At 35.0% G+C, this 12,107-nt stretch overlaps 2 protein-coding genes across 4 annotated transcripts; one reads left to right on the forward strand and one right to left on the reverse strand.

The window, feature by feature from the left end:
* The first annotated feature begins 282 nt into the window (after positions 1 to 282).
* Positions 283 to 1,288, forward strand: LOC130732980 (uncharacterized). Its single transcript, XM_057585004.1, has 2 exons — positions 283 to 442; positions 696 to 1,288. Exons 1-2 carry the CDS (start codon positions 398 to 400, stop codon positions 969 to 971), a joined length of 321 nt encoding a protein of 106 aa, XP_057440987.1. The 5' UTR covers positions 283 to 397; the 3' UTR covers positions 972 to 1,288.
* A 1,307-nt stretch (positions 1,289 to 2,595) lies between these two features.
* LOC130732981 (uncharacterized) lies at positions 2,596 to 11,595 on the reverse strand. Of its 3 annotated transcripts, none has more exons than XM_057585005.1 (17): positions 11,414 to 11,593; positions 11,254 to 11,316; positions 10,838 to 10,992; positions 10,397 to 10,507; positions 10,162 to 10,227; positions 9,791 to 9,874; positions 9,615 to 9,701; positions 7,065 to 7,156; positions 6,907 to 6,967; positions 6,607 to 6,666; positions 6,191 to 6,251; positions 5,657 to 5,764; positions 5,154 to 5,272; positions 5,002 to 5,076; positions 4,803 to 4,888; positions 4,307 to 4,403; positions 2,596 to 3,194 (listed from the first exon to the last, which is right to left on the reverse strand). In XM_057585005.1, the coding sequence occupies exons 1-17, from the start codon at positions 11,541 to 11,543 to the stop codon at positions 3,063 to 3,065; spliced, it is 1,587 nt and encodes a 528-aa protein (XP_057440988.1). In that variant the 5' UTR covers positions 11,544 to 11,593; the 3' UTR covers positions 2,596 to 3,062. The 3 variants fall into 3 exon arrangements, 2 of the variants coding, with proteins under 2 accessions (XP_057440988.1, XP_057440989.1); XR_009017231.1 differs by having other exon boundaries at positions 3,151 to 3,194; positions 4,803 to 4,865; positions 11,414 to 11,595; XM_057585006.1 differs by lacking the exon at positions 2,596 to 3,194 and having other exon boundaries at positions 4,305 to 4,403; positions 4,803 to 4,881; positions 11,414 to 11,595.
* Between the last annotated feature and the right edge of the window lie 512 nt (positions 11,596 to 12,107).

Here is a 12,107-nt window from a genome sequence, read left to right on the forward strand (position 1 = left end):
TAAATTAATATCCACCCGTGCATCAGGCGGACCACCATCTACTAAATACTTAAACTTAGTTCATTAAACACTTTATAATAGGTTAGTTATAGAAAGTAGTAAAATTTCCTTTAAAAAAAAAGAAAGTAGTAAAATTTTAACATTTCCTTAATAACTTATTTTTACAAGTAAAATAAATTTCATTAATTAAATTATTTTTTTTAAATATATTTTTTATTCTTTTATTGAACAAGATATACTGAAAGTAAAGTCATGACTTCACTTGAAACTGAAAGACAAAAACTTTGAACTCATCTGAACCTACTTGGTGGTGAAATATGTATATACATGTGTGGGTTGCTTCTGCCATTTGAAAAAGAAAGAATCAACATACATCTAAAGAGGACTGCACAAAAAAATGAAGCCCTTCTTTGCCTTGTTCTTTGTTTTCTCTCTCATCCTGGTAAGCTTTTTCTAAAGCAACTCTATTAACATTTATGATTTTTAACCTGTTTAATTGGGCTGACATTTCTTTCACCAAAATTAATTCTGAAATCTAGAAGCCACTAGTAGAAGCTTCTCCTTAAAATTGATTTGGGGTTTAGAATGTGCACTTTATCATCATTCTAGTGAACTGATGTTTTTACAATTTGAACTAGTGAGCTTGTCATATATATGTTGGTCATTACCTTTCTGTTTCATCTCTACTGAGATAGGTTGTGAATCACACCTATGCAAGCAAAGACATAAGAGACTATTGGAAGAATGCGATGAATGGCCAACCTATGCCTGAAGCAATTAAAGACCTCATTGACATTCCAATGGAATCTGATACAAGGAAGGATCATTTTACTAGGGACTTTGATATAAAACCCAATGTCATATTATACCACACCCATGTTGTGCCCAAGAAGGAGAAGAAGGCTTTTGGGTTTGACCACAAGTTTGAACCTGTCTCAAAGAACATGAGTGATCCTGTCAGAAATGATTGATCCTGTCAGAAACAAAAACTAGAAAATAGAGTCATGCTCATGCATTAAGTAGTTAATGGGGGGCATTATATGATGACTTAATGAACCATGCATTGTTAACAGACTAAAAATCATCTTTGGTGTGATGTATCTTGTTAGGATTGCTCTTGATAAATTCTTATGCTCCTTCCAAAGTTTCTACAGTTTAATCCTCAAAAGACCATTACTTGGTGAACCTTGGATGACCCTGATATGTAATGTATAACATTTTAGTTTACTTTTATGTTACCTCCTTCTTGTTCTCTCAATGTTTCAAAACAAAGGGTTCCTTTTCTTAATTTAGATGAAGATCTCAAACAGGATTCATTTTTCAAGAGTGCTAATCTTAATTTACTTGTGGATGAATCTCTTCATTGATAGTTTTGGTGTCCAGCTTTTACACTCAAAAACCATGTCTGAGTAGAATAGATTATAGATCATATTAGATAGTGGCTTGAATACACACACCAAAATCATAAGCAGCTTCTGACTTGGTTCACCAGCTAAGAATTGATGATTTAGGAACTGTGTTTTCAGATATCATGAAGTCAGTGCATTGGAGAAATTTATTGTCTTATCTGCTAACTTATACTCAAACGCCAGTAACATGAATTGCTCTCTTATAGCATGTTTGGTTTCATGGTGAAATTGCTTTAGATTCACTTATGCTAAGAAGCTACAAGCCTTAGCGTCAAATTAAATACGCACATAACCATTAAGCTAACTGACTCCTTGAGTTTCTTTAAAATCCTTTAATCACAATGTCACACTTCAATAAACCTTTCTTTTTCTCACTTCATTTACTAAGGGAAAAGTAATCCTCTACAATGGATATATTCAGTGGATGGATGATACAGTATATTTTGTCAGTTTCTATACTATGATGTTCCCAACTCTTCACTGTCCCCGATTACAAGGTTCCATGTACATAAGCAGAAACAGCTCAACTGAATTTTTGTGTATTGTGCATGTGATACAAATATTCCAATTTTGTCCTGTATATTACGTGGCTATTTTGTCCAACATGCATTTAAAGTTCAAAATTATAAATATTGGTCCTGTTAGTGTCTTTTACTGACAAAATATTAGATGTTTAAGCTTAATATAGTTAATATTATGATTTCTTAAGAATTAGAGGTAAAGTTACTATGTCCATTTTACATGTTTTAATGATAAATTTGTCTTTTTTTTCCAGAAAAAATACAATGAAAATAACCACCATTTATGAACCTACCATGCAGCTTTATCATTTCAGATTGATTTTAGGGACAGGGTGTATGTACTTCATGGTCTGTTCTGTAGGCTTAATTTGACCTGACTTGGGTCTTGAAAGCAGAAAAGAGTAACACTTTCCATGACACGTTATGGACATGCACAATTGTTGTAGGAACTGACAAATCAATTTCTCTATACGTGAAAGCATGTCTGAATTACCTTCTCTTTCCTCATAATCAATCCTAGAACCTAGAAGTTTCTCCTCCAGAATTGATTGTCTTTAGAATCAATTGTAGAAAGATTTTTCAAACATGCACAGACAATAAAGAAAAGATTGAGCAAGATGCAAAGAATGATAAGTGAAAAACTCTTTCAACATGAAAGGGAAGAATGAAGTCTAGAAAATTATCTTCATTATGAAATAAGAATACAATACCTCTTTTAACCAAAGCAAGTGTTTTTCTCAATCTCATTTCACAAGGATAGTTTACAATATCTCTAAACTCTCAACAAATATGAAAGAAATCTAAAGTCTCTCTTTTTGAAGAGGATTACAAGCATTCTCTAACTCTACCTCTACCTCTATCATAAATCTCTATCATAAACTCATCATCTTATGAAAGCCCCTGATGAAAGAGAACTCACTGGCAATCTCCTCTATAAACCTTTCATGGGAAGAGAAATCAAAAGGTCTGATATGGAGGTGAAGTATCATCCTACTGACGGCACGTGCTTGATTTCAAAGCATGAAGCATTGGAGAGACAGACCAGCACATAAGCAACTTCAGCAGCCTCTTCTTTTTCATTGATGTCATCCAACTGGGGATGGAATGACCAAGGCTTTCCCTGAAATTCGTTTTATGAATCTCGTACCAAACGTGCTGCAAATGAGCCATCCAGTGAATGTTTTACTGGGTTGGAGAAATAGAAACCACTGTGTGTCACAAAATCAGGTGGAACATATCTGTCTACAGGGTCAATATGAAAATCCTGAAATTCAGAGAAAGATAAATTAGCACTTGAAAAATGAGATTAGACATCAGAGTATTGAACTCTACAGAGAATGATATGCATGCTGCTCTTCACAAACCCATAGTGTTGTTCAGGAAAGAATATCATATGAGAATAATCATACATGCTCTAAGAAGTTTAACGACACCTAATCATTGACACACAAAGCATTTGATTTTCCATATTTAGGGTGCTTTTGGGTAACAACTTCGTTGAGAAGTCTCACATTGACTGGAGATTTGGCCAAATAAGCCTTTATATAGGGTAGTGTAACCCTCATCTCTAAGCTAGCTTTTGAGGTAGAGTTAGGCCTAACCCAAATTCTAATATGGTATCAGAGTCTATCCTACATCTGTTAATTGGAGACAACCCGTATATGGGTCACCCGCAAATGGCTATTCTTGCAAATTCCACGCTATAGATGTCCAGCCCTGGGCGTGAGTAGATGTGTTGAGAAATTCACATTGACTAGAGATATGACCAAATAAGTCTTTATATAGGGTAGTGCAACCCTCACCTCTAACTGCTAGCTTTTGGGTTAGAGTTAGTCTCAACACATGTTATTCTAAGAAGCTTAATTAAGCGTTTATCACATAAGCACTCATTCACAAACTTATTTGAGAAGCTTATTGGAATAAGCTCAAAATAGTTTTTAGGTAAGAAGGTATAAACTATAAACACTTATTCATAAGCCAATTTGAGCAGTTTATGAAAATAAGCTGAAAACAGCCTATAGGTAGGTCATAAGCTTACCCAAACAGTTACATAACTGTATGTTATAAGAAAAATTTAATTGAATTTTTCCAAACCCAGCCTTAAATTGAACTTCCAAGTAACCTTCACAGCTAGTCAACAATTTCCCTGAATAACATAGTATCTAATTTTTCTAAAGAAGCCCATCACCCAGCTGGAGAGGATTTGGCACTTGAACAGCTGGCATACAAGTCATGTCTCATTAACATGGATAACAAGATGTAACCTCCCAATAAATATCCAAACTGAAGTTAAAGTATTGTAAAAGGAAAGCATATCTTAAACCAAAAATTAAAATATTTGAAGAAGATTAGTAAGCAAACAGTGACAATACTTACTGGATGTCTTACAAGAAATGCTGCTATCCTCTCGTCATTCTCTTCAGGATCTATGGAGCATGTACTGTAAACTAACACACCCCCAGGGTTTACCAATCTACATTTGTAGGAACAAAAAATTCCATGAGGGAGAAACAGTACATCATAGATAAGTTTTAGCTACTTGTGTAAAATTCGCTTTCAAAGTTTGGATACTCAAGTTATTATCTAAGCATACAACAAGCCTTGATCCACTTCATGTAATGTATTCACTGAGCTAAAAATATTGACACTTCATCAACTGATCTTCATAACTAAACGGTTTTTCATGATGAACAAAGCATAGTTGGAACTGGTTTCTAATTTAGGTGTGAACTTTCTCATCATTCCCAGAACTACTAAAAATTTTCAAATATCTTCGAAGAAGATCCGTGATTATAGTTCAATATAAGAAATCACATGTTTGATTATAACATCAAAAAAATTCGGGAAAACCAAAGAGAGTTTATGGCTTTACTTGGATGCAGCATCCAGGAGCTCATCTTGTAATTTCTTCAGTTGTTCCATATCCTCCAGCTTCCTGTTCCAACGTAGGTCTGCTCTCTTTAAAAGCCCAGGAATAAAAACAGATTAAACAAACAAGAAAATGGAAATGCATTGAATAATTATGCGAAAACAATGACAATGAGCAAACATTACTTATTTGAGATAACCACCTTTGAAAGAACACCAAGTCCAGAGCACGGAGCGTCCAACAAAACTTTGTTACTTTTGAGTGGTCCGCTATCCTCCTGGGAAACACAAAGGGAAACCAATAAGAAATAAACTACAACTGAGTTCAATATAGCATCAAAATGATATAACGCACAGTTAATGTACGGAGATCAGCATGTACGGTGGTAACGACACCATCTACTTGGTGCAACTTTGCTGTCTCTTTAAGAATTCTCAACCTGCCACTATTTACATCAACAGCATATATCATACCTGAAAACACAAGCTAATTTTTCTGTTAACATTCAATTTGGTGGGGTGATGAAGTAACTAAACAAGAAGCTAGTATATCAACATATCAGTAAGTTAGAACATTGCAGAGTCAAAAAGAAAACAATGGTTGGTGGTTTGAAAGAAGCTCCAACGAGATTAATATTTCCAATAAAGAGAACTTATTTGCCAGATTTTATGTTTTGACAATTGGAAAAAAGTGAAACTATGTTCACAACTATAAAGATATATGACCTAATTCACTAAAAGTAACTATATGGGAATGAATCTCTTCCATGGAGAAAAATAAAGAAAACATTTATTAGGGATTCTATGGAAATTGAATTCCAACATGATCTCAATGAATTTTCTTAGACCAATTATTACCTTGGCCACTTAAATGAGAGGCCATGTAGAGGGTCTTTCCACCAGGAGCAGCACAACAATCAACAATAGTTTCACCAGGCTGAGGATCCACAATAGAAACTATTAAACCTGCACTTGAGAATATGTCACTCATTGTATGAGAATATAGCCATGTAAGACAAGAATTTCATTTAATTATTAAAAGGGAAATACGGGAAGAACTTGAAGTTTTCTTTGTTTTAATCAACATATTTGGCAAACCGCAAAACATAGAGTACATAAATTGTATGTCCCTTGGCCATATGGCTCCTTCTAAAGGTTTCTAGGCTTATTACCTAAATGATGCTAATTGGTGACTCACATATCCTATATTCTATGAAACACTAGAGAATATCATTTAGAAACTACAGCCCTACTAATATATGAACACTGGAAGATCATCTTAGCAAAGCAGAGGTCATTGTTCCATGTAGAACAGGAGAACAAAGGGAAAAGAAACTCCAGATATTATAGACTTATAATCATTCCTTCTACGTGAAAATATGACAAGTTGACCTGCACTCTCATCCTGAACTGAGCATAAACCCTTTTTGAGTAGGCCAGCATGAATGATAATCTGAAATGTGAAACTACAAATAGTGAATAACTTAAATAAGAAAGTCATGCTTACTCTCGTAACTGATAATAACAGCAAGACACATGACTTTAACACCTCCCATAGGGAAAAATTAAATAAGAGATGTATTCACAGTAGGTCAGTGGCCAGCTAAAACGCACTTTCACACTATCTAACTTTTTAAGCTATTACGCTGTTACATAAAGTAGAAAATATATACTACATAGTTCAGTCCCTACAGCTTTTTTCCTCTTGTCAATTGTCATTGTTTCACACCATAGAAATTTATGATCTTAGTTAGGAAATTTTGAAATAAACACAGCTTTATAATCAATTCACTATCTCACTATCATACCTGCAACCCAGTTTTGATACGAACAAATTCATCCAAATACATTGAAAGCTTGTGGGGGACCTGATATTCAATAAAAGAGACTTAAGGCTGGAAGCAATCACAGATGATACAAGGAACAAGAGGTAAATTACAAATGTAATGTTTACATGTAATATGATCTTCTGACCCATAGAGAAAGAGAGTGATTCATTCAAAAGAAATTGCAGGAAGCAGGAATTTAAAAATATAATTAAAATAATAAAAAATTAAAAGTATTATAAGCAAGGTAATGCCACATTGTAATCATGGAAGTGTTACCACCTTCAAAGCATTAAGCTGTGTCACAAGGTCATCTCTTGAAAATCCTCTAGCACTGTTTGCTCTGAAATTAGCACAAATATATAGCTTTAGTTCTGCATTATCTGTGCTACATGCTACTTTGGGTGCAACATAGAAAAACGGAAGAAGCATTAACTAACCTTAAGCTGAAACTGGGTTCACTGTTGTTCCATATCATCAACTTAATGGCTTCTTCCTGGCCAAGACACTTTATCCATCTCCTTACCATCCACTGCAAAAGAAGCAATAAAAAGATGTTCAACTAAATTTGGCCTACCTTTTTTAGTGCTAAGAAATTTCACAAATAGCAAAGTTTATGTACTTTTTTTATTGTTTATTTATAATTAAGAAAATATTCTTCTGGCTGGACACTACTAATCCATCATAAGGTGGGCCTCTGCCTGCCATTCTGGGGTCTCATGCACGCAAATGGCACATTGACTAGTAGTATTGGAGTAACATGCATTCACTATCTCACTATCATTCTGATTTATAAAAAAAAATAAAAAGTTGTTATCCAAAAAAAAAACCATTGATAGTCATAACTCATAACTAACAATTTTTGTGAGACCAAAATCCTCTGATAATCAACTGTTGTGTTCAGTTGTATCATGCATGGAACATGAAGCAAGACTCAACCTGTCAGCCATGTGGAATACTTCCGAAATCCCTTTTGTGTAGAACAGGGACAGACAATTAGGATATACATCTATTCATTTTTAGCCTAAATACAGAATTATAGTGAGCAACGATACTGCCTAATAAGTATAAACAATCCAGAAACCACCACTCAACACGAGATGCATCAGATTCACTTAAGGGTATCTGAATTCTGAAATACAAGATTCCACATCCATGTTACAATTTTTTAGTGTTTCAAAGTTAGCATATCAAGTGTGTTTTTATAAACTGCATTAAGAAATTACCACTAGTGCTTTAGGGCTTAGACATGTGAGAGATTGGGAGAAAATGAGTACAAACTATGCATTAAGCACTTGGATTCAAGTCTTCTTTCTTGGAATTTCTGTTTAGAGCCATTTTGCATATCTTAATGCTGATAACATACTAGACCTGATACGCTAAAAACAGAAAGTACCATATCCAAGGCCCTTAATATTCTGATATATAACTATTCGGATCCAGAATTTTGTACATGGAATCCTAAAATTTAGGCTATGTTTGACATGTCATTTCAGCTAGCTTATAGCTTATTTGACTAGCTTAAAGCTTATTTGACTAGCTTAAAAGCTCTATAAAAGTGTTTGGTGAAGGAGCTTATTTCAGTAGCTTAAAGCTTTAAGCTATAAGCTATCTGAGGTAGCTTATAGCTTAAAGCTTATAGCTTATTGAATTTATTGTCATTTTTATCCTTATTATTTTATTAAAATTCCACCTATAGGTATTAATGTTAAAATAAAATAAGTAAAAATTAATATTATATTTTTAATATGATTTTTTTGTTCCTTCAGAAAACCTATTTTTAAGATGATAAATAAATTGAGTCAAATTAAAATATTTAAAGGTATAATAATTTTAATATTAATATCCTATAGATATTAATGTGAAAATAAAGTAATGTTAAATATAAAAATAATTATACAAATATGTCCTTTTATGTCATTTTACAATTTCAGTTTGTTCAACAACTAATTTTACCAAACACATTTGTTACAATTACGTAGCTTTTCAGCTAAAGTTGTCAATATGGGTTCCAACCCGCGAGCCAGCTCGACGGGTTGGCTAAATGAGCCGGGTTGGGTTGGTTAAATTCCAGCTCGAAAAGAACTTGGGTTAGTGCAACCCGGCTCGTTTAACCCGCGGGTTAGACGGGCCAACCCGCGGGTCAAGCGAGCCAACCCGTCGGGTTAGAGTTATTTTTTATTAAAAAAATTATTTTATTTGTCTTTAATTTAAGGTTAGTTTAATGGATTACTTTTAGATAGAAAAATGGAAATTTTCATTTCTTTAAATTTGAGACAATTTTTTGTGTTTTATTTATTGTTATTTTATTATTTATCTTATTTTAAATGTGACAGTAAAATAATTGTGTTTTTAAATCTTGTCAACTAAATTATTTTACTATATTTTGTAACCAAAAAGTTACTTTACTATATTTCAAATGTGACATACAAATTAATGGGTTGATAAACCTCTTTCTTATGAGTTGTTACCAATTTCTTTAAGTATTTTTGTGAAATTATTTTTTTAAAACATTTTCTAATCCAATTTATCTATTTTTTATATTTTTTCACCCAACCCGCGAGCCAGCCTGCCAACCCGCGAGCCAGCCCGCCAACCCGCGAGCTCGTAACGAGCCGGGTTGGGTTCATATTTTCCTGGCTCGTTAAGGCCCCGGGTTGACACAGCCCAACCCGTTTTCAACCCAACTCATACGGGCTGACCCATATGGGCTGGGCTGGCCCGTATTGACAGCTCTAAATTTTCAGCTTTCAGCTAGCTTATCAACTTTCAGCTATGAGCTATCTTTTCAGCTATCAGCTAGCTTTTCAGCTTTCAGCTAGCTTATCAGCTAAACGTGCCAAACATAGCCTTAATCCAATCATGCTTTGCTGGTATTGATGTTGACCACGAAAATAAAGAAATCCTTATTCACCACTGATTTCTAATTCTGAACTATCCTAAATTAGAGTGAGTAGTGGTGCAGAAAGTGATAGCAGTTACACACTCACAACTGGATGTGAATAGAGAGTTGCCAGAGCCCGTGCTTGAGCACGATCATCGCCCTCCACTTTGGGCAAAGGAAGAGTTTCATTTTCCTGCAAGCCAAACATAAATGGAATTGAGAAATTCTTCAACATATCTCACTCATAGAGTTAAGACACACGTAATATGCAAAAAGATAAACCTTGAGCACAACTAGCTTTCGCAGGATTCCATTGACCATGTTGCCAGCACCTGGTCTGAGCGCAGTTTTTGCAAGCCTAACATTCTGCATTTCATACAGCAGATTGATAAAACCATGAATAAAAGATTGAACTTTAACAAAAATTAGCCAATCAAACTTTACATCACAGTAAAATAACATCAGACTTTTTAATTCTTCAAAGAATAAAATAGAAGATGAACTTAAAACCAACAATCAACAAATGATTTTTTAAAAAATCTCTAAATTCGACAAGTGAGAATCCTTTGCAACAAAAACCACATCAGACAAGAAAAGTTGATCCAATCAATTCAACACAAAACAAGGAATACACATCAGGGCCAAAGAAATACCTCATCTACAACAGCATAAGGTGGCATTTCTAATTTGACAATCTCATAGAAGCCAATTCGTAGAATCTGACACAAAGCAGTAAGGTCAGTAATCAGATGTCCAATACAAGGCCTCACAACAATGAATACATAATTGCACTGGGTATCTCCTTCTTTTTGTGCTATGCATGAAGTATCTACTTGGTTGATGACTCTAAGCAAACATACTCATAAGAAACACAGAGCCCAAACTTACCTGTAAGAGAAGAGGTTCCATGCTAGATATATCTTTATCATGACATAATGAACTAATCAAATGATCAAGGTATCTTCTCCAACGAATTGTGCCCCCAACAATATCGGTAACCTATGTAATTTGTAGTATGAAACAAAAAAAAAATGATCAAAAAAATTATTCATGAATGCTAAATGACATGAAAAAGGAAGCAATCAACATTTCAATAGAACTGTAAGTAAAGCATTGTATTCGCACAGCTGTGCTCAATCCCAGACAAAGATAAGTGACTCATTTAGTCCTTCTCACGCACTTTCAAGTTTCACCGAGGACAAAAGAAACTCACTTTCAGTTGTAAAACTAGAAATTTTTTATTTGCATTGACTAATGCGCCAAATTTATTTAAAAGAAAGAATCTTTTGTATTGGTATGTAAATGTGAGAATGGGGTGAAAGTGATAACCAATCTAAGGTCGTGGTGATTTAATTCCCGGGTTCGAAAGCCAAGCGTTCTTTGAACATAACCCATCTCATTTTCACCCGAACCTTTCCCTTTCTCGTTGAGAAGGTCAGCAAAAGCACCACCAAACTCAATCCGCATCAACCTCACCGCTGACACTACAGCATTGACAAAACCAACAAATGAGATGAGAAAAGATAAGTTATCTTAAAAGCAGGAAAACACACACACACACACACTATGATGGGTTCCCCCAACAACCAAAAGATAAGTTATCTTAAAAGCAGGAAAATACACACACACACGCACTCTCTCTCTCTCTCTCTCTCTCTCTCTCTCTCACACACACACACACACACTAACAGCCCAATTGACAATGATAATGACTGAGGGGAATGGAGGTGGATAAAATACAATACCAGCTCTATGAGGAGAAATCTCTGAATTCAGCTTCTGGGGTTTTAGAGAACGGTTGGCAGGACCTGAAAGTTTCAATGTTTTTGGTTGTCATGAATGAAAATTGAAACATCACTGAATAAGGCTAGTAGTAGGAAATTAAGTTAGTTTTGTTGTTGTTACCTTTGTTAGTGGTGGGAATGGATGTGTTGGTGCTGCGAGTTCTATGGGGAAGCTTCAACAGAATGGAAGAAGACGAAGATTTCTGAGGTTCTGTGGGGAAAGGCGAAACCAGAGACAACCCTTGCGCCATGTTTAGTTTCGCGTTACACGCTTGGCAGTTCTCAATTTTTTATGCCTCAAGTTTAACACTTTGAGAATTCAAACAAAAAACATTTGTGACAGATACAATCCACGTCGCCAGTATGCTGCCAAGGATTTTGTGAAGAACACAAACCATCGCAAACCGGTTGTGACGAATTTAGTTCAGTGACGGACATATTTCCGTCGCAATAATTGTGACGGATTGTTTTCTGTCGCAATTTGTGACGGATATGAATCCGTCGCAAGGTGCGACGGATTATATTCCGTCGCACAGTTGTGACGGATTTGGTGATCAATTTCTCTCTGCTCAACCATGTGTATGCGTCGTCTCTGATTCCTTCCATCCAACAAGTACCGTACTATTCTAACGCCGTTATAACTTTCCCATTGCTACTAAAAAGTAAAAGGCTTAATTGCACTTTTGGTCCCCCAACTTTGGCCTTCCTGCGAAAATCGTCCCCAAACTTCAAAATTAGCAAAAAACGTCCCTAACGTTTACACCCGGTTGCAAAATTGGTTTTCCGTCCAACTTCCGTCCAAAATCTAACTGAAA

The sequence above is a fragment of the Lotus japonicus genome, chromosome 1 (assembly GCF_012489685.1).
Source record: "Lotus japonicus ecotype B-129 chromosome 1, LjGifu_v1.2".
Lineage (NCBI taxonomy): Eukaryota > Viridiplantae > Streptophyta > Magnoliopsida > Fabales > Fabaceae > Lotus > Lotus japonicus.

Bases quoted from the DNA above. Each gene is read 5' to 3' on its own strand.
- LOC130732980 (XM_057585004.1), top strand. From the start codon at position 398: ATGAAGCCCTTCTTTGCCTTGTTCTTTGTTTTCTCTCTCATCCTG. The intron at 443-695 runs GTAAGCTTTTTC...CTACTGAGATAG, and splicing joins TTGTTTTCTCTCTCATCCTG to GTTGTGAATCACACCTATGC.
- LOC130732981 (XM_057585005.1), bottom strand. From the start codon at position 11,543: ATGGCGCAAGGGTTGTCTCTGGTTTCGCCTTTCCCCACAGAACCTCAG. The intron at 4,889-5,001 runs GTGGTTATCTCA...GGGCTTTTAAAG, and splicing joins GACTTGGTGTTCTTTCAAAG to AGAGCAGACCTACGTTGGAA. The intron at 3,195-4,306 runs GTAAGTATTGTC...TCTGAATTTCAG, and splicing joins CATTTCTTGTAAGACATCCA to GATTTTCATATTGACCCTGT.